Raw genomic sequence first — 21,098 nt, forward strand, 5'->3', positions numbered from 1 at the left:
TCCCATGCATGCTCCTCCTTTCACCAGGATCCCCCCCGCTGCAGCCCCAGTGTTGAGGGGATTCCTGCCCGAGTGTGGTTCCCCTGGGAAAATCACCCTCCACGTCCCACCCGGCTTCCAGCGCAGGGCTGGCGCGGGGCAGGAGAGCAGCGCCAGCTCATGCACCACGGACTCCCCAGCAGCTCTAGTCTTCTGGGTTTTTTTAATTTGCCTCACAAGGTAGAGTACATCCAGGGAATGTGCAATGTACAAGGAAAGTGCTGAGCAGGCGAGTGCGAGGGGAGGCGGGGGTGCCCCACGGGGCCCAGGACTCGTAGCTAGCAGGCGGCACGCTCAGTCGGAGGGCGCGTCGGGGGTGACGAAGGTGCCCTTCTGGTCCCACTGCATGTCCCGGATGCGGCGGATGGACTGGATCTGGGGTTGGAAGGCAGACCACTCGTTCCAGTGTCGGAAGTCTCCAGTCTCAAAGAGGTACTGGTAGCCTCTGTAGCCAGGATATTGGTACCCCACCCAGCTGCAGGGAAAGCAAACAGAGGGCACCTGAGTGGGGTCGGCCACTACAGGCAGCAGTGACATGGCCGGCACGCTCTTGAGAAGCCAGCAGAGCCCCCCTGCCTCCCGTGTGCTGGGCGCGAACCCCTGGGTGACAGGCTATGCCACCAAAAACAGCCATGTGGCACTTTCTGGGCACCCGAGAGCCCCCTGTGGGTGCTCAGGACCAGCAGGCAGCAAGCTGGGGCACAGGGGAGGACAGGGAGCCTGGCAGGAGGCAGCCCCTGCTGCAGCCCGGCTTACGTTCCACTGGGCACCTGCACGCTGCCCACACGGTCGCAGAAGCCGTAAGCCCAAAGGCTGGGCACATCGTCCTCCTGGATTTCCATCTTGTTGCCCTTGAAGTCAGCAGACTCGTACAGGGAGATTTTGTGGTCCTCAGCCTCCTGGGGAAGACAGAGGGAAGGTGCTGGGTTGCACGGCCAAAGCCCTGGAGCTTGCTGCAGGGAGACATCGAGCAGCACAGATCCGGCCCTGGCCAGACCCTGCTGGGTGCCTTCCAATCCTGGACCACTCACCATTTTGATGGGACGCATGGACATGAAGCAGTCACTCCGGTAGCTGCTAGACCAGGTGTCCCAGCGAGGGTACTCGCCCTTCTCCAGGATGAACATCTCTCCGCGCATGTTGGCCTGCTCATAGGCCACCCAGCTGGGGAGAGGGGTAGGACAAGACAGTGGGTCAGACACCACCCAGAGCTCCATTCCTGCTCAGCCAGCCTGCAGGGTTCCAGACCTGGGCTCTCAGCACCCAGAAAGGCTGCGGGTGTGAGGACTGGTCCCACCATCCTGCTCCCATCTTTCCCCCAGCCTAGACACTGTGGTATGTGCAGAGCCGGTGGCTGATGTGAAGCAGCGAGCCAGCAGGCTCTCAGCTCAGTGCTTGCTGGTGCATGCATTCAAGGCCTGCAGCAGACACCAGTGTGCTCGCAGTGCTCCCCTTTCTCAGCCCAGGGAGCGGCAGGACCCCAAGGCAGCTTTGACTGTTTTCCCTCTTGCACCACCAAGCCTGAGCCAGGGCTGCCCTGGCTGTCGGATCCTGGCACGCTTGCATGCTTCACTGCACCAGCGTCAGCCAGAGCTGGCATTCATCCCACTACCAGGATGCGGGCACTCAGGGCTTATTCAGCTGCAATGTCACCTCTTCAGAAATGCCACGAAGGTGTTGCTGTGCTATGAATGTCACAGGCTCTGGGCTCCAAAAGCCCTTGGGAGCAGAACAGCCCTGCACTTGCTGTTTCACGTTTCTATGCAACACGGGGCTGTTTCTGCCGATGCCCACAGGTATTTTCCTGATGGCAGGAGATGTGTTCTAGCGCCATAGACAGCGTCACCTTACACTGACTTCTAAGGCTCAGCTTCACTGATTTTATCTTCCTCTACATACATTTTTGGGCACAGAGTCTCAGCAGTGACTCTCAAGAACACTCTGAGAATTGAGGACCCCAATGACACATGTACCCTCTTCTCCAAGTTTCACCCTTTCTGTATCTAGTGCAGCTTCCCAGGCATCCCACCCAAGCTCCTTTGAGGCTGCTCCATCCTCTTTCATTTCAGTAAGAGCTGGATATTCTGGGTTCCTAATAAAAAGTTATCACTGGTGCTACAATGGTGTCATTCAAGGTGACCACAGGTCACCCTGCCCAGTCCCTCAGCGCTGCTGTCAGGGCAAGCTGTTTCCCATGCACACCATCCCCACACACCCCCACCCCCGGCAGCACTCAGACCCCCTGGCTGTCCCGCTGCTGCCAGGCTGCCTTCCCAGGCACGGCATTTCCAGCCGGGTGCAGCCACGGGCAGATGCTCTTTCAACATAAAGATCATCTGTCTGCTCTGTTATCTGGTTTGGTGATCATTTTTGTCCCTGCCTGTGTCGACTGTTCCCATGGCTTTCAGAGCTTCCCAGCCCTTTCATCACTGCTCAGCTGCTGGGGTGCAGGCAGGCGTGTGGGGCCGCCTGCCTGCCTTCCCCTGCCCGCTCCAGTTTTGTCTCCACGGTGGTCCTGGCCACCAGCCTGGTCCAAGGCACGTGCCTTGTTTCACCCTGGCTTCTCTAAAATCTATAGGTCTCCTGCATTTCATGGGCAGCTTCAGGTAGCAGATCTGATGGACACATTTCCTTGGCTTTCAGCTTTGCCTCTAGTGCCCTTGGCTTTACAAATGACCCTGGCATCCTTCCCACCTGCCCACATCATCCTGCCCTCCTTGAAGGAGACCCGGGGTCCCCAGCTCTGTTCCTGTGCTGGTTCTGCTCCGTACCCTGCCTGGGCTGCAGGGAAATACCCTGCATGTCACACTGCGCCCAGGGCTGCTCCCCAGGACCACATCTCCACCTCCCCGGGGCATCCCCAGGGACATGGTCCCTTCGTGGCTGGGGTCACTTACGGTCCAGAGGTGACGATGACACTGCGCACCCGGTCGAAGCCACGGTCCCCCAGGTTCATGCACTCAGTGGTGAACTCCATCTGCCTGCCCTGGAAGTTCTCCTGCTCAAAGACGATGATCTGGGAGCAGAGGGGAAGGGTTGGACAGGCACAGGCATGCTCGGGGAGGGCAAGGCAGCGCTGTGTGTCTCTGCACGGACCCTGCACACACAAGCCCACTGCCCCATGCAACCACCTTGAATCTCCAAGGCTTCCTGCAGGTTTTCAGGGCTGGTGCCCAGGCAAGCCGAGCTGCGCTTTGCTTGAGCAGCCCCGTTCAACATGAGCTGAGCACAGGAAGATCCCCTCCTGACAGACATCCCTGCTCAGAGATAGCCTCATCCTGTGCTAGGTTTTGCTGCTGCAAAGCCATGTCTCCCTGTGCCGGTGCCCACGTCGGGTCCCAGCTGGGCTGGGAAAGAGGTGCTTTTCCAAGAGCTGCATCCGCGCTGTGGCCTTGGCTGCCTGGCATGTGCAAAGTGTCACTGGGGCCCTCACATCATTTGCCCCTTGTCCCCAGCCCCAGCGCAGCACCTTGGTGACACAGTGCCCTGGTGTCACTGCCGTGTTTCAGTGCTGGCCCTGTCACTCACAGCCTCCTCCTCCACCCCCCCACCCCCCCGCAGCACTACAGGACACCCACCCGTGACTGGAGGGAGCAGGTGACAGCACCCAGCCCTGACGCCATGACCCAAGGCAGAGCATTTCCAAAGCCTGCGGTCCCCAACAAGCCATCCCAGCCAAGGGGCACCTGGAGCATCCCTCCTGCAGCAGCCCCACAGGCAGCTGCTTGAACCCTGTGCCAGATGAGCCTGTGCCCCTGGGAGGGACAGAGCAAGGAGGGACAGCATCATCTGCGCTCCCCTCCTGCTCTCGGAGCAGGGGTCCTTCCCCCTGGGATGCCTGCGATCTCCTCCTGCTGACCGCCCCAGGGATGCTGCCACCATCTCTCAGCCCCGGACCGTGTCCCTGTGTGTGGGGAGCAGCAGGGCTTACCCTGAAGGCTTCTGTGGAGGGCTCCTCGCCCTTGCTGTTTGTGATGGGAGCAGGGTCGAGGGATGGAGTTGGCGCAGGGGCTGCCTTCTCCTTCTCCTCCGCAGCCTGGCCAGGAGCAGCGGGTTTTGTGGTCTCAGACATCGTGGTGTTGGGCTCAAGTCTGGAACAGGGCACCAGGCAGAGTTGGCAGCAGCAGGTTAGAGGGGAGGCATGGATGTGGGCACCCACCCCCCACCCCAGCTCTTGCCCTGCTTCGGGGATGGTTGCATCAGGATGGGGGGGCTCAGCAATGGGGTGGGTGGCTGGGGCTGGGAGAGGAGCTGCAAGGGGGAGTTCTCTGGCAGACACAGGCAGGGGGTCCTGCCTTCACCAGGAGGACTGTGGGAGGTCTCAGGTATCCACACTCTCCTTCTGTGGTCAGGAGAGCCCTGAGCATGATCCTACCACTGCAGGGGTGCCCAAAGCAGCCCTGAGCCCCAGTGCCTGGTGGCTCCCTGCTCTCCCTGGCGAGGCTGGGGCCTGATGCTGCCCTGGGTGCTGGGGCCATCCCGCACAGGGTATGCCTGGGAGCCTGGCTGGGCACCGGGGCAGCGTGTGAGGGGGTGGGAAGGGGACAGCCCTGGTTTGCTGAGGCCCTCCAGCAGGCATTCTGCTGGTAGCTCCGCAGGTGTCACCAGCAGCTGCTGGGGGAGCGAAGGGTGGTGGGATGCTGAGCACCGGGACTCTCCCAGACATGGTGACCACAGCGGTGGCCATAGCTGAGACCCTGCGTTTCCCTCTCCCCACCTCGGGTCCGGCTGCAGCCCGGTGCCCGGGGACTTTGTCCTCTTACCTGGGCAGCTGCTGCTTCTTGTTGGAGTGAGCGGGCTTGTGTTTCGGGGTGCAGCGAGGCCCCCACTTTATAGCCTGGCAAGGGCAGACCCCCAGGCGGGCGCACAAAGGAACTGCCAGCTCATCAGTGTCTGCGCGGCCGCCCAGTCATCACATCCTGCAAAGCGCTGGGCGAGCTGGAAGCCTCTCCCCGGCCCCGTGCCCAGCCGCTGAACCCAGCACTTTCCTTTGTGCCTGCGGCACAACAGAAGACCTGACCGTGCCACTTTGCAGCGTGCGGCAGCACCCGCTGCCCCGCGTGCGGCCGCCCTGGCAGGGCATATATAGCCCTCCCACGGCCCAGCCGGTGCCGGCACGCCACCGTCCCCTGCCCACCGCCCCTGCCACCGGACCTGCACGGGCACTCAGCTGCAGTGCTGCTGCATCCAGGGAGGGTGCACCAGCAGCGCCATGGCTTCGTGGTGCCCAGCCTTATAGCTGCACCGTGCTCATTTCTCCCTCTAAACACTTGATCTCTTGCTTTAAACATCACTCTGTGCCCACAAACACCTGAGTGTGATGCACTGAAAATGCCACGATGCAATACTTAAGTGTTTTCAAATGCTTCAGGAGCTGGGTTTTCCCAAATGCTGTGTAATCAAAGCTGACACTTTCCCGACCACCCCAGTCCCTGAAAATGGTGTTCTTTATTGAGGATATCCCCACTCACTGCATCCACTGGCACGGGCATTAGCTAGTTTTTAGCCCAGTTATCCTGTGCTGAGCTCATTCTATACCATCCCTACTTTTGCCATCACCACACTGCACGGTACCAAATCGCAGGTGGGATTTGGGTGCACCAGTGCTGTGTCTGACTGACGGCGGGGGGGCTGCACGGTGGCTGGCCAGGGGTACACTGGGTAACCAGTCCCCAGGGCAGCTCAACCCACAGTGCCACGTCTCCTGCACCACATGGCCGCTCTCTGCACCAACAGGCACCTTGGGGGAACCTTCCCTTGACTCCCACCAAGCCTCTGGTCAGTGGGTCTCCCCGTTTGCCTGCTGTGATCCTGTTGGTCATGTAAATACCTGCACACTTGCTTCCTCCTGGTCCTTTCCAATACCCCCAGCCTCCCACAACACCCAGCAGCAGCGCTCCTGGTCTGGCTTTTCATCACTGGCAGCAGTAAATCACCCAAGGGTGCATGTTCAGAAAGCTCAGAGCCCTCAGTTTTGCCGTCATCTTTTATTCCTCTCCAGAGTGAAGTGTCAACCAGCAGCAGTGGGATTCAGCTGCACCCCCTGGACTATTGCCAAAATCCCGAAGAAAAAGCATTTATTGATCCCTTCTTCTTTTCCCATGGTTTTACAGAGGGATGGGCTGTGCCTGCAGGCATGGCCGGGCACAGGTGCTGCTGCCCCATTTCCCCTGGGCACTCCTGGCAGTCTGGTCTCTCACCTTGATGCTGGGCAGCTTTTTATGATTCATGGCTTTCAATTTGCATTCATTTTCATGTTTGTTAGACAGATTTCTATTTTAATCTGCATTCTCTTCCTCTCAGAGCCAGGGTAGGTTTTTTAACTGCTGTGCCTCACCTGTGGCTCCTGGGCATTAATCAGCGGGTCTCACCCACTCCCAGCTTCTGCTGCCCTGATCTTGCTCTGCTTTCCCTCCCAGCTCCCAGCACCCTTGGAACTGGCCACTGGAAAACCGTGCTTGGAGGCACTGAGCTCTACTCCTGATGGCTGCTCTGCGCTGCTTTGGTCATTACTTTGATTTTCCCAGAGTCCGTGCTGTGCAAAGGCTGACAGCTGGGATCTGTTCTTGGTGGTTCTGGAGTCCCTGGACACAAAATCCCTGCTCTCCCCACTGAGCATCCCTGCTGCTGGCTGCAGGTGCTCTGGAAAGCCCCTTGCTGCACCGGCCTGTTCTGTGCCAGCCCCTCGCTGCACCGCCCTGCCCTAGCATGGACGGGCACATGGGATGCACAGTTCAAACACAGCAAGGGTTGCCCAAGCCTCACCCCTGGTGCAGATGGCTGGAGCTGACACAGCTCAGCCCTGGCAGGCACAGGCGTGAGGGGTTTGTTCTGCTGCATGTGGAGCTCTCGCTGCTGCATCCCCTGCACTGAGCATCACTGTGAGTGCACCCAGCTGCAACCCAGGCTCTACAGAACCATGTCCCAGTGATGGGGCACATCACGGAGAGCAAGTGAGCTGTCGTCACCATGCTGGTGGCCAGCAGCAAGCTGACTTTAGCTCAGGCCATGGTGAGAGGCTGGGGACAACTTGTGCCAAGCACACATTTGCTGGGGGCTGCAGGTGTCAGGGACAGCCAACGCAGCCCCACTGCAGCCAGGAGCAGCCCGTTGCATGTGACCACCCTCCTCCCAGCTGCTGTGTTCACTTGCTCTGCCTTCCCCATGGTGCCCAGAGCTGCCAGGGCTGCAGCTGTGTGAAGGAGGATGCTTCAGCTCAGCCACCCAGCAGTTTCCTGGCAAATCCTGTCCCAAAACACAGCACTACCTCGGAACGTGGGTTTTGCCACTCAGCCCAACAGCCTCCTTTTGCTTCTGCCTCAGTGTTCCCTGCTCCAAGGGGCAGGCTGTGTGGGTGCCTCTGCAAGGTGCTCAGCCCTCGGAGCCTGCACGCTCCCAGCACAACCCCAGAACAATTTGGCGGGGGGGTCACCATGAGCAAAGCTTGATGGTGTTTAGGTACCCAAACTGTGGATGCAGCGGGCTCTTTTCAGGTCCCTGCACAGAGAGGCAGGAGCCTGCTGCAGCACTCCCTAAGTCTTGATCTGCATCTTTAGTCCCTCTCATGCCTTTGCAAGCTTGCCCCTTCCTTTCCTGCATGCCTGTTCCCTGCTTGTTACAATGATGCTCCGTGGTTGCTGTATGCTCAACCTGAAAAAGAGCAATTCTGACTTTCAGGGAGAGCTGCTCTGCCCTAGCAGGAGAAGCATGCACTGCCACAAGTAGAGACAGGTCTTTCCTCCTACTTCCCAGAAATGTAGGTGACAAAACCTCCCAGCACACCCAGCCAAGGCACAGGGCAAGCAGTGCTGCCTGTGGGCAGGAGGAGCTCTGCCAAAGCTGGGGGGCACAGTCCCAGCCCAGTCCCAAGCTGGGGCAGGGCACTTGGCAGGAGGGCTGGCAGACCCCGGGGTCGATGCCCCGGCTCTGGAGCTGCAGGGCTGGGGGTCAGAACCTGTGCCTGGTGGGCCAGGGGAGCAGGAGCTGTGGTGTCCCGGCTCATCAGCTTCCCTGCAGCATCGCCTTTGTTCTGCCCGGTCCCTCCTCCCTGCCATGTGCTGAGTTAGGGGTTTCAGTAATGCTCTCCTGGGCTCTGTCTCTATCTGGAGGCTATAAAAACCCAGCTGGAGGGCTGCTGGACATGTCACCTCCCCGGGCACCAGTGCCTCACCCCAGGTAAGCACGGGAGCCTGGCAGCAGCTGCCCCTGCCCGGCATGGCTGGGTCCTGGGAGTGGAGCAGATGTGGGGACGTGTGGAGGAGGATCCGAGAGCTGGGGCTGGACCTTGCTTCACAGGCACGACCCGGCCAGGGCTGCGGGGTCCTGCAGCCAGGGCATGAGACAAGGGCAGCCACTGGGGATGGGCCATGGCACTGCTCTGCCGTCACATGCGTCAGGGAACGGTGGCGGGGGGATTGGAGGGCACCGCTGGCCGTGGCAGCGTGGCGGGGTGCTGCTGCTCAGTGTGGGCATGCGGCCACATCTGCAGCACTCCTGGCTCAGTGCTGCCCTGGCTGCAGCTCCAGTGCTGGCCCTGCCTGTGCATGGTGAGCACACCTGGGGACCCGCACAGGGCTGCCTGCACAGGGGCTTTGCCTCGGGGATCTGCCTGCAGGAGGAGGACTCTCCCTGGGCATTAGCAGCCATGGGCAGTGCCATGCACGGGCAGCAGCGTGCTCTCCCCACTGAGGTGCTGTCAGGCTGTCCTGCCAGACACCCGCTGCTCCACGTGGCCCAGACAGCAGCCCCAGGTGGGCAGGGAGAGCCTCAGCCCCTGCTCTTTGCCTGCTCCAGTATGAAGCAACCCCATCACTGCCTCCCATGCCACCAGCGAAGGGACGTGCGTGGGCTCCTGAGGGCATTTTCATCCAGGCAGAGGCTGGAATGAGCCCCACAGAGCAGGGTCTGGCTACCTGCAGCCTCCTGCCTCCATCTGCCTGACTGTCTGTGCAAAGCATGGCCCAAAGCCTGGTCCCAGGACATGGGATCCCAGGGAAGGGCCAAGCCCTGGAGCAGGGCTGGTGGGTCTGGCCAGGCTGCAGTGGTGAGGCCAGGCTCATGGGGGCCAGCAGTGTACCAGCTCTGGGGCAGGCTTTAATGGTCCCGTTCCCCTGTGCCCTGGCAGAGCCAGCATGACCCATCGCTGCAGGAAATCCTCCGGTCTCTGGAAGGTATGGGAACCTGGGGAAGACCAGCGATGCAGCCTGAGCCCTGCGAATGCCTGGGCATGGGGCTGCAGCATCTACTTGGGGTCCCTGCCCCCATGAAGCCCACTGACTCCCTCCATCCTCCCCAGATTGTGGTGTGGGATGAGGCTTTCTTCCAGGGCAAGAAGCATGAATTCACCGCTGACTGCTACAGCACCCCAGAGCATGGCTTCAGCACTGTCGGCTCCTGCAAGATCGAGAGCGGCGCGTGAGTGAGGGTCACAGGGTACTGCCACCCCATGGTGCTGTGGGACTCCATGGAGGCAGGGGGGTTGGAGGGTGGAGTTCTCCAGTGCCTTTTGCCACCTGAGCCATGGGGCTGCCTCCTCTGGGCAATGGCTCCATCCCCACAGGGTGCAGGTCTCACCCCCCTTTCCCACCCCGGCAGGTGGGCGGGCTTCGAGCACTGTGGCTTCCAAGGGCAGCAGTTTGTGCTGGAGCGCGGCGAGTACCCATGCTGGGAGGCATGGAGCGGCAGCAACGCCTACCATGTGGAGAGGATGTGCTCCTTCCGCCCCATTGCCTGCGCTGTGAGTGCCCCTGCCCCGGCTCCCCACCGTAGGGCCAGCCCCCGGAGCCCACTGCTGGGCTGGTGCCCAGAACCCACCATCAGCTGCCAGCCAGGGGGCTGGGCAGGGCAGCCATGCCAACACCATGCTCCTCTTGGTGGCAGGACCATGGGCGCAGCAGGCTGATGCTCTTCGAGCAAGAGAACTTCCAGGGCAAGCGGGGGGAGCTGAGTGATGACTGCCCCTCGCTGCCTGCCCTGGGCTGGGGCAGTAGCGCCGTGGGCTCCTTCCTTGTCCGTTCCGGCGCGTGAGTACCCCGGGGGTTGTGCTCTGCCAGGACCCAGCACTGGGGGCACACACCAGAGCTGAGGATGCTCTGGCAGCTGCGGGCACCCTACCTGCTGCCCAGCACCTGCAGTGCAAGGTGCTTCATGGTGCTGCCAGCCCTGAGCCACCGTTGCTCTCTGCTCTGTCACAGGTGGGTCTGCTCGCAGTACCCAGGGTACCGGGGCTTCCAGTACCTCCTCGAGAGTGACAGCCATGCGGGCGAGTACAAGCATGTGCGGGAGTGGGGCTCCCACGCACAGACGGGCCAGGTCCAGTCCATCCGCAGGGTCCAGCAGTGACCGCCGGTGCCGGAGCCACCATGCCGCCAGCCACATGCCCTGGGCACCGTCTCTCCCGCGGGGCGGCGGGGGCAAAGCTCAATAAAGGCTCAGTTGTCCAAGATGGCACGCTGGCAGTTGGGGAGGGGGTGCCGTGGGAGTGTGTGGCCGGGAGCAGAGTGGAGGCTCTGCAGGGGCAAGGATGGGGTGGGGGAGAACGACTGTCCTTTTCTGCCCCTGCAGCCAGCACAGGCATCCACATGTCCCTGTCAGAGGCAGATGAAGCCCCTGCCCAGCTCACATACAGAGCTGCAAAGCCTGTCCTTGCCCCCCTGGCCAGCCTCGGAGGAGCTGTGGGGCTGGGGGCCAGTGCACGGTGGTCAGGCCCAGTGCAGGGGTGAGGAGCTGGGTCCTGAGCCAGCAACAGCAGCAGCAGTGCAGCCCTTGTACAGCGCTGCACATCCCGCCTGTGAGGACCGTGTCTGTCCTGTCCCTGCACCAGCCTGACTGCCGGCTCAGGGGCTCTGCCAGACCCACACATCCCCACCGCCCCACAGACTCCACCTGCTCTGCCAGTACCAGCCGGGGGCTACGCAGCAGCTGCAGCAAGGCTGAGCAGAACACTGTGTGGCAACTGCTGAGCCTCAGCCTTGCTCGTGAGTTGGAAGGAGCTGCAGGATCCAGCAAGCTGCAGCTGCACCCATTCCTGCACCCATGCATGCCCCTGCACTCATGCACAACCATGCACACACTCCTGCACCCACACCAGCTTGCAGCACCTGCCAGCCTCGCAGCATCTCCCCTGCCTGGGGCAAAGCGGGCAGCCCAGGGCAGAGGCAGGCAAGCTCCTCTCTCCAGCGGTGCAGGGGACCAGGCCAAGCTGCGTGGTGGCCCTGGAGCAGCGAGGTGGCACCACAGGCTCGTGGCTCTGTCTGCCCCAGCAGCGCAGCGGGCACGGGCAGGGCCTCCTCCTCCCTGCCTGGACCTGGGCTGTCACTGCAGGAAACCTGGGGCAGCAAGAAGCAGTCGGGGGCTGCCGATAAACCATCTTCTTCAGCTCATGAGAAAGTGGCCATTAACTGAAGCTGAAAATGTGACAGGGAAAAGGCTGGTTTGGCAAAAATCTCTCATTTCAGAAAAGCTCTGGAGAAAAGGTTTGATGTGATGAAAATGTCCCATTCCTGACCTCTGCAGCAGAAGAATCACCATCGGAGACAATGCTGCCCAGGAAGGGTTCTCTCTGCAGGAAATCACAATTAAAAATGCAGAGTAAAAGAAGAAACAAAAAGTTTTGGGATGGGCTGAGTGAAACCCTCCTGCCACCCCAAGGCAAACCCATCCGGGGTCACCAGTCAGCAAGCCCTGGAGCAGTGGAGCTCCCCAGCCCCTCCATGGCCACATCTGGTGGGGACCCCTATCCTGGCCAGCCCCCCCTGCCCAGCCCCAGGCGGGGTGTGGGTTGCGGGGTGCCGGGAGCAGGGCCAGCACACAGCCAGGCATGGCAGGCAGCTGGCGGCTGGACCAGTGGGTCCCCGGGGATCTGGTGACGACCTGGAGAACAATGCAAGAGCCCAGCAGCTGCAGAGCCCCAGCCCCCCGGCCCCCGGGGTGGGGGTCTGCCCCCCACCGTGTCCCCAGGCTGGGCTGGCCTGTCTGCCATCCTTCCCTCCACCACGGCCGGATCCTGCACACCGTGTCCCCGGGTGGCCTGCCCAGCGCCCCTGCCCCGTGTCCCCCACCCCTCATCCCTGTGCCACCCCCGTGGGTGTGGGGTGCCCACGCCCCCCCAGATGGCCGTGGGGGTGCGCCCGTGCCAGCACGGCAGGCCGGTGGCTTGGCGTGGGGGACGACGACACGGTGGCCTTTGCGGGGGGGCCCGGCTGCAGGGAGGTGGGTGTCCCCGGGTCTGCCGCAGCAGGAGCGGTGGGGGGCGGCGGGAGGGGGGGGCAGGTGGCTCGGCCGCATTTCCAGCATTAAAATTTAATGGGAGTTGCAGCATTCTCCTGCGCCGTAGGTAGGGCCCGGCGGGGGCTGCGAGGAGGAGGAGTTTGCATGGCAATCCCTTTCTCAGGGATGCTCTCTGGAAAGCTCCAGCACAAAGGAGCTGCGCGGCGGCCAGGAGCGTGCGGAGCCCGGCGGTCCCCGAGCCCAGCCTTCCCCTGTGGGTCAGGTAAAGCCGCGCTTATCTTTCTCGCTGCTGTTTTCCAGATGGAAGTGCGGCTCCTTTCCGGGCGCTGGTGGGGTTTGGGGGCGTCAGGCGGAGCCCCGGGGGCCGCCCCCCACCTCCGGGCGTGATGCACAGCCAGGAGCAGGGAGAGATGCTGCCCCGGGTCCTGCGGGCATCCCTCCCGGGAGGCTGCGGAGCGGCAGGCGCTTCTGCTCTGGCCGCTCCGTCTCGAAAAAGAAAATTAAAAAAGCGCCACCGCATATATTCTTATTCCCTGATTATAAATAATTCCCCTGCTCAAGATGGGTTGGAGCCACCAGCTTCTCCCGGGGGACACCAGGCTGGGGCAGCCCGGGCCCCACTCCCTTTGTTAGGGGCGATGCTCGCCCTGGGCAGCCCCGGGGGGCCTGGCTTCCTCTGCGCACCGTCTGCATCCCCGGTACCACAGTCAATATTAACTGATGCACCGCTTGTTTGTATTTTTTTTCCTTTTTGTTTTTTCCTTTTTTTTTTTTTTTTTTTTTCCAGAAACCTCATCAAGAATAGGGCTCGAGACAGGTAAATGGATTCTTGCCTGATTTTCAATGCTCCTGGAAGGAAATGTAGCCAAAAATGCTGGTTTACTTCTTTGTCTTGAAACCACCATTTTCTCCTAAAGCTGGTGATAGGTAGGGGGTTAGAGAAGAGGCTGGGGCCAGCACCCCCCCAGGGCGCTTCAGCACAGCCCTTCCCCCTGCAAAGAGCAAACCTGACAGATGCTATCCGGGCTGCTTTTGGGGAGCCATTTTCTCTCCCTCATTGTCTCATCGCCTTTTGTGTGTGTGAGTACATCCTGCCCCAGGGAGCCAGGAGGAGCCCAGAAATAATCAGGTTTTCAGTTGTTTCTGGGTTTGCAGGGAGCCTTTCTCACCGCCTCCTTCTCCCAGGGCTGCCCAGGCTGCCCAGCCCTGAGAGCTGCAGACAAAGGGAGGCAGCCCCAGAGCCCGGGCTGGCAGCGAGGGTGGGCAGTGCTGAGGACAGGGGCACATTGGCCACCCTGCCAGGAGCTGGGGGATCTGGGGTGCCCAGACGACACCTCTCAGAGATCACCTCTCCGGGCATGGGCAGTAAGTAGAGCAGCCAGCACCGCACCGTGCCTGTGGCACAGCGGGAGCACATGGGCACTCGCAGCAGTGGTGTGCCTGCTGTGCATGGGCAGCCTGCCTGCTGCCCTTGCCTCCCTGCTCCTGCCTGCAGTGGAACTCGTGCTCCTCTCCTTCCTCCTTGCTCAAAGGTTTTTCTAGCCCCTGTTTAACTCAAGTGCTCCTGGGCGCTCAGCCCCAGGGACAAATTATGTGCCACCAGCCCTGTGTGGCAGCGGCAGTCGAGCTCGCAGCTGGTAATCACTGCTTGCCATGCACAAGATTAGTGTTTGGTTATGTGCTGCCCACACAAAATTGTTTTTCTCCCCCCACCCTTCTCCTGGGATGTACTTCATTGTTGGGTGAGAGAGGCCATCCTGCAGCAGTCACCCCATGCAGACACGTCCCTCCTGCCCCACCATGGGCGCTTCCCGCTCAGATCCAGGCAGGGGAGTCCATTTGCCAGATGCTGGATGGCATCTCTGGTGCCTGCCGCTGCCCAGACCCCACCCAGCTGCCCCACAGCAGCTGGTTTGCAAATGCTGCCTGGACGTGCTGTCCTCATGAGAGGGACTATCCTGCAGGCAGCGCCTGCAACTTGCGGCAACAATGAACCGTGAGAAGCAACAGCAGCTCCGCAGCTGAACTGCAGAGTCATCTCGGCCCAGTTCCCCCAGGACCAGCCTTGGCTGTTCCACGCGGGCAGGGCTGGAGGAAGGCAGGCAGCGCAGGCTGGCTGATGGTGCCAGCCGCGTGTGCCCACATCCCCGTGGCAGTGGCAGTGGCAGAAGCAGAGGCAGGCAGTCCCTGCAGAGCAGGCAGGGACAGTTTGGGGCATTGTCACCATTCTTGGTGTGGTTCTTCCCGGTGCCTCCTACTCTGTTCCTGCTGGTGGGTCTGGCTCCCTCCTGCTCTGCATGGGGACAGGCACAGGAGGGAGAGGTGGTATTTCTTTGGGGACTGGGTGTCCCTGAGCAAGCAGTGGGCAGCTGAGCAGATGCACATAGTGGGGGTGAGTGCAGGTCCCCCATGGGGAGCATGGGCTGGAGCTCCCTCACTTCCAACCTGCCTGCCTCTGCCCCACTGCTGCCTGCAGCAGAACCCAGCACCATCTGCCTGCAAGCTGCAGGAGCTGCTGTGAGCACCTGGGTACCAAGGGGCAGTGCTGGCTTTGGGGGGGTGCTTGTGGAGCAGGGTGTTCATCTAGTGCAGGAGTCAGCTGGGCATTGCCGTGCTGCCCTGAGGCGGTGCCAGGAGAGGGGTGTTAGTTTGCCTGAGCTGGGAGGATGACTGGGCCAGTCCCTGCTCCCCAGGGCAGCCCAGCGTGTGGGAGGGGGAAGCTGTGCAGGGCAGGCTGGGTGCTGGTACAGCATCTCCCCAGCAGAGGTCTTACATCTCTGTCTTGCAGGATCTGGCCCTTTGCCCCCAGCTTTGGGCAGCACCCAGCCACCCTGTGAGCACCAGGAATGGTGCCAGCAGTGCTGGGGTTCAGAGCAGAGGATCCTGCCTCAGGGATTTAATCCTGCAGGAATGGGGAGCTGCAGGAACGGCAGGGGAGCCAAGGGAGGTTCTGCCTGTGTTCCTGCCTGCCCGGCCCTGCCCGGCCCTCCTGCCAGGCTCCCAGCAGCACGATGCATCCCCCCTTGGCTCCGCTTGGCTCAGCTCAGCTCTGCCTGGGGATGACGGTACCGTGTTGCTCTCCCTTGCTGCGTTGGTTGCTTTCTTTTGCAGCTGCTAATGACTGACCTGAGGTCTGTTCACACACAGTCCCCTGCGCAGCCTCCACGGTGGAGCAACCAGACAGGACGGGGGGACATTGCACGGCACTCACATAGCTGGTGACCACAGGTAGGACCCCCAGGGAGAGTGACACAGGTGGTGCAAGCCCCATGCTCTCCCCACTCCTCATGACCTGGGAGGGCCCTGGGCAGCTGGGAGCCAACTTTCCTTCCCAGGGTCCCATCCCCTTGTGGGCTCTCCCCAGGCTCCAGCCAGGTCTGTGGGCTCACACCATCCCCAGGGCCACCTGCATGAGATGATGCATCCCCCATGCATGCCCAGTGGTGGGGAAGGGGTGGCTGCCATGCTGCCCAGGGTCTTATAACATCTCTGCTCCCCAGTGCCACCAGCCCCAGGGGCACAGCCCCAGCTCCTGCCTGGTCAGACTGGCCATGCCTGGAGGGGAGCCAGAGCTCAGGGAGCCAGAGCTTGGGGAGCCTCCATCGCTGCCCACACATGGATGCCAGAGCCGGGCCAGCCCCAGCAGAGCAACCCGGTGCCAGCTGCCATGGGCTGGAGCCATGAGCCTGGCCACTGCAGGGGACATGGCTGAAGAGACGGCGGTGGTGACACCTGAGGACATGGGTTTGCATGTGTGCACATTTTTTCTACAAGGTCCTGAGGTCTCCTTCCCTCCTGCTGCTCCATCCCAGCCAGACCCAGTGCATGGGCCTCCCCATGTGCCCTCCCTGGCATTGGGCAGGGTCTGGGCAAGATGAGACCCATCACCTGCACCGAATGCAATGTAGGAGGAAGGAGAAGGGGATGGGAGTGGAGCTGTGCCAGCTCAAGGAGGCAGGATGGCCAGAGCCCAAAGGGACCCCAGTTCTTCCCACTGATCCTGCCTGTCCTTCTGTCAGCAAAGTCCTGGTGCTTTCTACTCTGGAAGTGCCCTGCACTGCCAGCGTCATGTCCTGGCAGGATCCTGCCTCTACTCTGCTTTGAGAAAACATCTGGTTTGTAGAGCATGGGGAGGGACACGGGCAGTGCATCCTCCTCCGGAGGCCTCTGCAGGGCCATGTGGGGCTCCCAGTGGCCCCATAAGCAGGTGTGACCATTGCCTTCCCTCGCAGCCCCCTCCAGCAAGCGTCCCCCGAGCAGGTGGGAAGGCTGGGTGGGCAGTGGGCTGGGGGCTGAGGGCAGACACAGCCCCCTGAAGTGCACAATGGAAAATTATCCTCATGCGGAATGGAGGGAGCTAGTGCTGCAGCAGGAGGTGACCCAGAGGAACATGGGGCAAAGGGTGCCCTCGGTGCTGGGGCAGGGTTCAGAGCTACTGCTCCTGCCACCCCTCAGCAGTTGGCACCGGTCAGCGGCCTGCTCCTGCAGGCAGCCCCGTGGAGGGGCAGCTTCTGATGGGGAGGGGATAACCTATTGGGCACCCTTCTTCTGCTTCGTGTCATGGTTTTCCCTGCTGGACCTCCTCCTCCCTCCATGGGCAGTGGGAGCTTGGTGGAGACCCAGAGCAGCTGTCACTGTCTCTGCAGAAGCCCTGCTCTTGCAGAGCTGCCTGTAGCCTTGCCCCTGGCACTCCAGTAATGTTTTCACCCCTTCCCTCTCTGCTTCTGCCGGCTCCTTTTGTGCCCTTACCCCAGAGCCTTGCAATGCTGAGTCACAGTCTGGCGCTGCCAGGATTGTCTCCTCTGTGCAGCCCATCTCTCATTTTCACCAGTACCAGGGGTGGGAAACACATGTTGTGTGTGGGCACACGCTGCTTGGGCGTTTTGTACCTCACCAGCATGGATGATAGGGGCAGGTCCCTGCAAAGCATTTAATTCAGAAAGCCTTACATTACTGCAGGCTAAACCCTCCGCTAACACCTTCCCAAATCTCAGTTTGGTGACAAAGCCCAGGAACACCTCTCACTGTCCTGAGCCAGAGCCCTGCTTCGTCCCCAGGAGCCACACAGACCCTACCCTGGTAAAGTGCTCCTCCACCGGCGGGGCGCTAACCGGGACTGGCTCTGCATGCTGCTGCTGTGCTCCGATATTAACCTACTAACCCTCCGGGACCCTTGCCACCCCCTCTGCCAGGGCTGCCGGGGGCTGCCCAAGCCCCTGGCAAATGGACTAACTCACTAACTGGCTCCAGCGCATGCCCTACTAACCGGCCTTGTCTCACCTCGCACTAACCGCCGACAGCCTTTAAAGGGGAACGGAAAAGCTGGGTAAGTACGCTTATAAGTGCCGGGCGTTGCTGCGTTGGTGACAGGCTGCGCAGGCAGGGCCAGGCAGCATGAGCCCCTACAGCAGGCAGGAGGCGGCTGGCAGCCCCTGCCCCGCGCTGCTGCCCTTGCTGGCATGAGGAGAGGGTTTCTCCCCGCACGCCGTGCTCGGGTCTGCCTGTGGAGTCTGTTGCTGACTAGGAGCCTAAAACGGTTTTATCAGCAGAAGCTTTTCAGTTCCTTTTTAAGCCAGTAGATCTCTGTTACTAACACATTCCTGAACTGAATTAAACAAACTAACCGTTGCTGCTTTTCTCTTCATTTCTCTTCCAGTATGTATGTCCTCTAAGTCAGACCGATTGTGCCATGCTTCTGTTACTAACCTGTACTAATTGTTCCTGACTTATTTCTCTATTGCTACTAACAAATACTCTTTGCATTTTAACTCTCGGACACTATTTGCCATGATAAATGAACAGTGGCCTCCTTCTGGACTCTTGGTTATCAGCCTGCAGCAACCCGAATCTCAGTGCTGCTGAGCATCTTTGTCTCCCATTCGGTGCAATGGGAGGGAAGATACTCAGGCTGGGGAGCTTTGAAAATTTCCCTAATTGGCCTTCTGTTTTCCAGGAAATTTCCTGTGGCTAAATGAGGAAAAGAGGCTGGAACAGAAATAAGACAATGTGGAAAAATGTTAATAGCAACTGGTAATGGCTGTAAAGGTCCAGCAAACCCAGTTTGCAGAAAGATTCAGCCAAAGAGTGATGTTATTGCCATGAGCCCCAGCAGAACCCAAGCTCTGCGCTCTGCTGGGGCCCCAGTTCATCTGTCATGGGGAATGGTTTCATGCTGCTCCCCACATTGGCACATGGGTGCCAGGGTGGCTGCAGGGTGCTCCCGGGCTCCTCTCTTCACTCCCTTTGTCTCTCCACAGTTTTTCTTGTGACTTTGATGCATGTGGAAGCCATTGCCAGCAGCGTGGTCCTGACTAACTGCACGGCACCGAGGGCTGCGTCTAACCGCTGGGTTGGTACTTGCAGGGTCCCCCTGGCTCGGCCACGAGCCCAGTGGGCAGGAGCGGGCAGCGGGTGGTGGAGGGTGGCTCTGCTGCTGGCTGCCTGGCAGGGCCAGGGGGCTGTAAGGCTGTCATGGGGGTGCAGCCTGTGCTTTGCTTTCTGTCCATCTGTTAGTCGGATGAACATCCCCTGCCTCTACAGGGATTCTGCCAGAGTTAAGGCTTCAGGATCTGGCCCATCTGTATGGGTTTGGCATGCAGGCTAGCGATCTGTGCTGAGACACCCTCAGCATGAAGTGCTGGCTGTACCAGTGGGACAGAACCAAGCTCTGCGTGCCAGCAGAGGGTGGTAGCCCTGTGCTGCTGGCCGGGAAGGGGCTGGCTCATGAGGACTCCCAAACCATGGCTGCTGGGGGGACATGGCTGTGGGGCGGCTTGTGGGGGGCTGCCTCAACCAAGGCTCATGAGGGCAGCTCTGTCTGGGGTGTGTATAGATCCGGACAGCATCCATCTCTGGCTGCTCTCTTTTGGCTTTGGCTGTGCTCACTAATCCCATGATGAGGACCTTCCCAGATAACCCATAGGCGCTGGCCCACTTCAGTCTCACCCGACAGCAGCTCTCCTGCCTGCTGTTGGAAGTCAGAGCCAGAGCAGGGTCCCTGGGGCAGCCAGGTTCATCCCGTGATGCTGCCCACCTGCCCTTGGCATCCCTGCTCTGCACTGCCCACAGCCTGGCCCTTCAGCTGGGGGCTCTTGCGCTGCCGGGGCTCCCCTCCCTACCCAGCTCCACGGCTGCCGACCTCCACCTTAACCCACTAACCATGTGCCTCCCTTTCCTGGCACGGCTGGGGCCAGGGGGGATTTTTGGGCTGGTGCTCCTGTGTTTAATTGAAAGGGAAGGTAGGGCTCTGCTGTGGGCTGGGGGAAAAGTGAGCAGGAGGACCAGCTGGGTTGGGCACAGAGCAGGCAGGTCTAGGGCTCCTGGACAGGTCAGGAGTGCCACGAACACTGGGCTGGGGTTCCCAGAGCCCACCACCCATTGCAAGGGACTGCCCTCTCTGCCCCCACAGATCCCTCTTCTAGCTCCAGAGCAGCCCCCCAGCCAGCCCTGTGCCCAGTGGGACCTCCCCAGGCAAGTGACCGAGGGGAACAATGGGACCACTAGTCACCCAGATGGCCCAGAGGATGCGTTGGGCAAATGCGAGCCGCATAGGTAGCAAGTGCTGCCCACAGCCTCCTCGGTGGGGGCAGGCCACCAGTGCCTGCGGGGCGGCTGCGCCCCCCTGCAGATGACCACTTCTGAACAGGGAGGGGCTGGGGGGCAAGAAAGGCTTCATGGAACATCCAGGTTGCTCCTTTGCTCTCCCCCAGCACCTCGGGGTTCCCTGCCCCTACTCCCCATTTCCCTTGGCTGGGAGAGGAGTCAGTCTGTCGGTCTGTCTGTCCCCCTTTGCTGGTGCCCCCAGGGCTGTCTGAAGAGGGGAGGCAGTAGCACAAGCGGGGCATGATATGCAGCTCCCCCTTTACCAGCTGCAGCGATGACAGATGTGAGGCCAGGCCACCTCAGCAGCAATGTGGGGTGTAGAGGTCTGGGGGTGATGCCTGGCTCTGGGGGCACCATCCTGCCCAGGGCACACCAGCCCAAGGTGGCCGGGGCTGCCCCTGCTCTGCAGGACCCCGCTGCCGCCTCATGCCCAGCACGGTGGGAGCAGGCATGGCCGCGGTGGGGCTGAGGACCAGTGTGGGGCAAGGATGCTCTGGGGGAGGGGATCCTGGGGCTGCCTCTGTGGTGTGAGTGGAAGTCCTGTGGGTCCCCACAGTCCTGAGGATGTCCCTACTGCCTGTAATGTCTGCTGTGAACATGGCAAGTGTGCAACCACCCCGCAGTCTGGTGTCTTTGTGGGGTGTGGGGGCCTGGGGGAGCCGGGCAAGGATGGTCTGGGGGTGACCCAGCTCCCATGCCATGGGGCACAGCGTGGGGCACGTGGGGGCCAGGCAGTTCTCACCACTGCCATGTCAGCACCCTGCACGGCAGCCAGGGCCACCCAACGGGGTGTCAGGGCAGGAGGGGGCCGAAATGCCATGGTCCCTGGGTGCCCGGTGGGAAGAAGGGGCAGGACAGGGCACCGCGGGAGGGTGCAGGAGGGATGTGACACCCCCACCCTCCGGGCACTGTCCTGGAGCCGAGAAGTGACATCACCCAGTGCAGGCAGCGCAGGCAGCAGAGGATGCGGCGGGGGTGGGGGAGGGCGGCCGCAGGCAGCGCGGGGCTGGGGTGAGCGGCGGGGCTCGTGCCCAGTGTGGGGACACATCTTGGGGGCGCGGGGGGTGGTCCGTGGTGCAGGGTGCTGCCGGCCCGGCCCGTGGGGCACCAGGCACCCGCCGATGCTGGCCTGGCCCGGCCCGGGAGGGTGCGGCAGGTGGAGCTCGTGCTCCAGGAAAGCCCTGCCTGCAGCCCTGCCTGCACCCTGCCCACAGCTCTGCCTGTACCCT

At 61.4% G+C, this 21,098-nt stretch overlaps 2 protein-coding genes and 1 long non-coding RNA gene across 4 annotated transcripts; 2 read left to right on the top strand and 1 right to left on the bottom strand.

The window, feature by feature from the left end:
- Positions 1 to 221: 221 nt before the first annotated feature.
- Positions 222 to 4,124, bottom strand: CRYBB1 (crystallin beta B1). The gene is made up of 5 exons (XM_056351052.1): positions 3,971 to 4,124; positions 2,937 to 3,055; positions 1,064 to 1,203; positions 796 to 988; positions 222 to 514 (listed from the first exon to the last, which is right to left on the bottom strand). The coding sequence occupies exons 1-5, from the start codon at positions 4,109 to 4,111 to the stop codon at positions 334 to 336; spliced, it is 774 nt and encodes a 257-aa protein (XP_056207027.1). The 5' UTR covers positions 4,112 to 4,124; the 3' UTR covers positions 222 to 333.
- A 5,046-nt stretch (positions 4,125 to 9,170) lies between these two features.
- Positions 9,171 to 10,380, top strand: CRYBA4 (crystallin beta A4). The gene is made up of 5 exons (XM_056323698.1): positions 9,171 to 9,209; positions 9,335 to 9,453; positions 9,634 to 9,775; positions 9,919 to 10,061; positions 10,233 to 10,380. Exons 1-5 carry the CDS (start codon positions 9,171 to 9,173, stop codon positions 10,378 to 10,380), a joined length of 591 nt encoding a protein of 196 aa, XP_056179673.1.
- Positions 10,381 to 12,374: 1,994 nt separating this feature from the next.
- LOC130143879 (uncharacterized) lies at positions 12,375 to 20,484 on the top strand. Of its 2 annotated transcripts, XR_008819904.1 has the most exons (4): positions 12,375 to 12,529; positions 13,055 to 13,084; positions 15,415 to 15,495; positions 15,768 to 20,484. It is a non-coding gene; the product is annotated as an uncharacterized LOC130143879 (long non-coding RNA). The 2 variants fall into 2 exon arrangements; XR_008819903.1 differs by having other exon boundaries at positions 13,055 to 15,495.
- The last annotated feature ends 614 nt before the right edge of the window (positions 20,485 to 21,098 follow it).

Source organism: Falco biarmicus, chromosome 1 (genome assembly GCF_023638135.1).
Source record: "Falco biarmicus isolate bFalBia1 chromosome 1, bFalBia1.pri, whole genome shotgun sequence".
In the NCBI taxonomy this organism is placed as follows: Eukaryota; Metazoa; Chordata; class Aves; order Falconiformes; family Falconidae; genus Falco; species Falco biarmicus.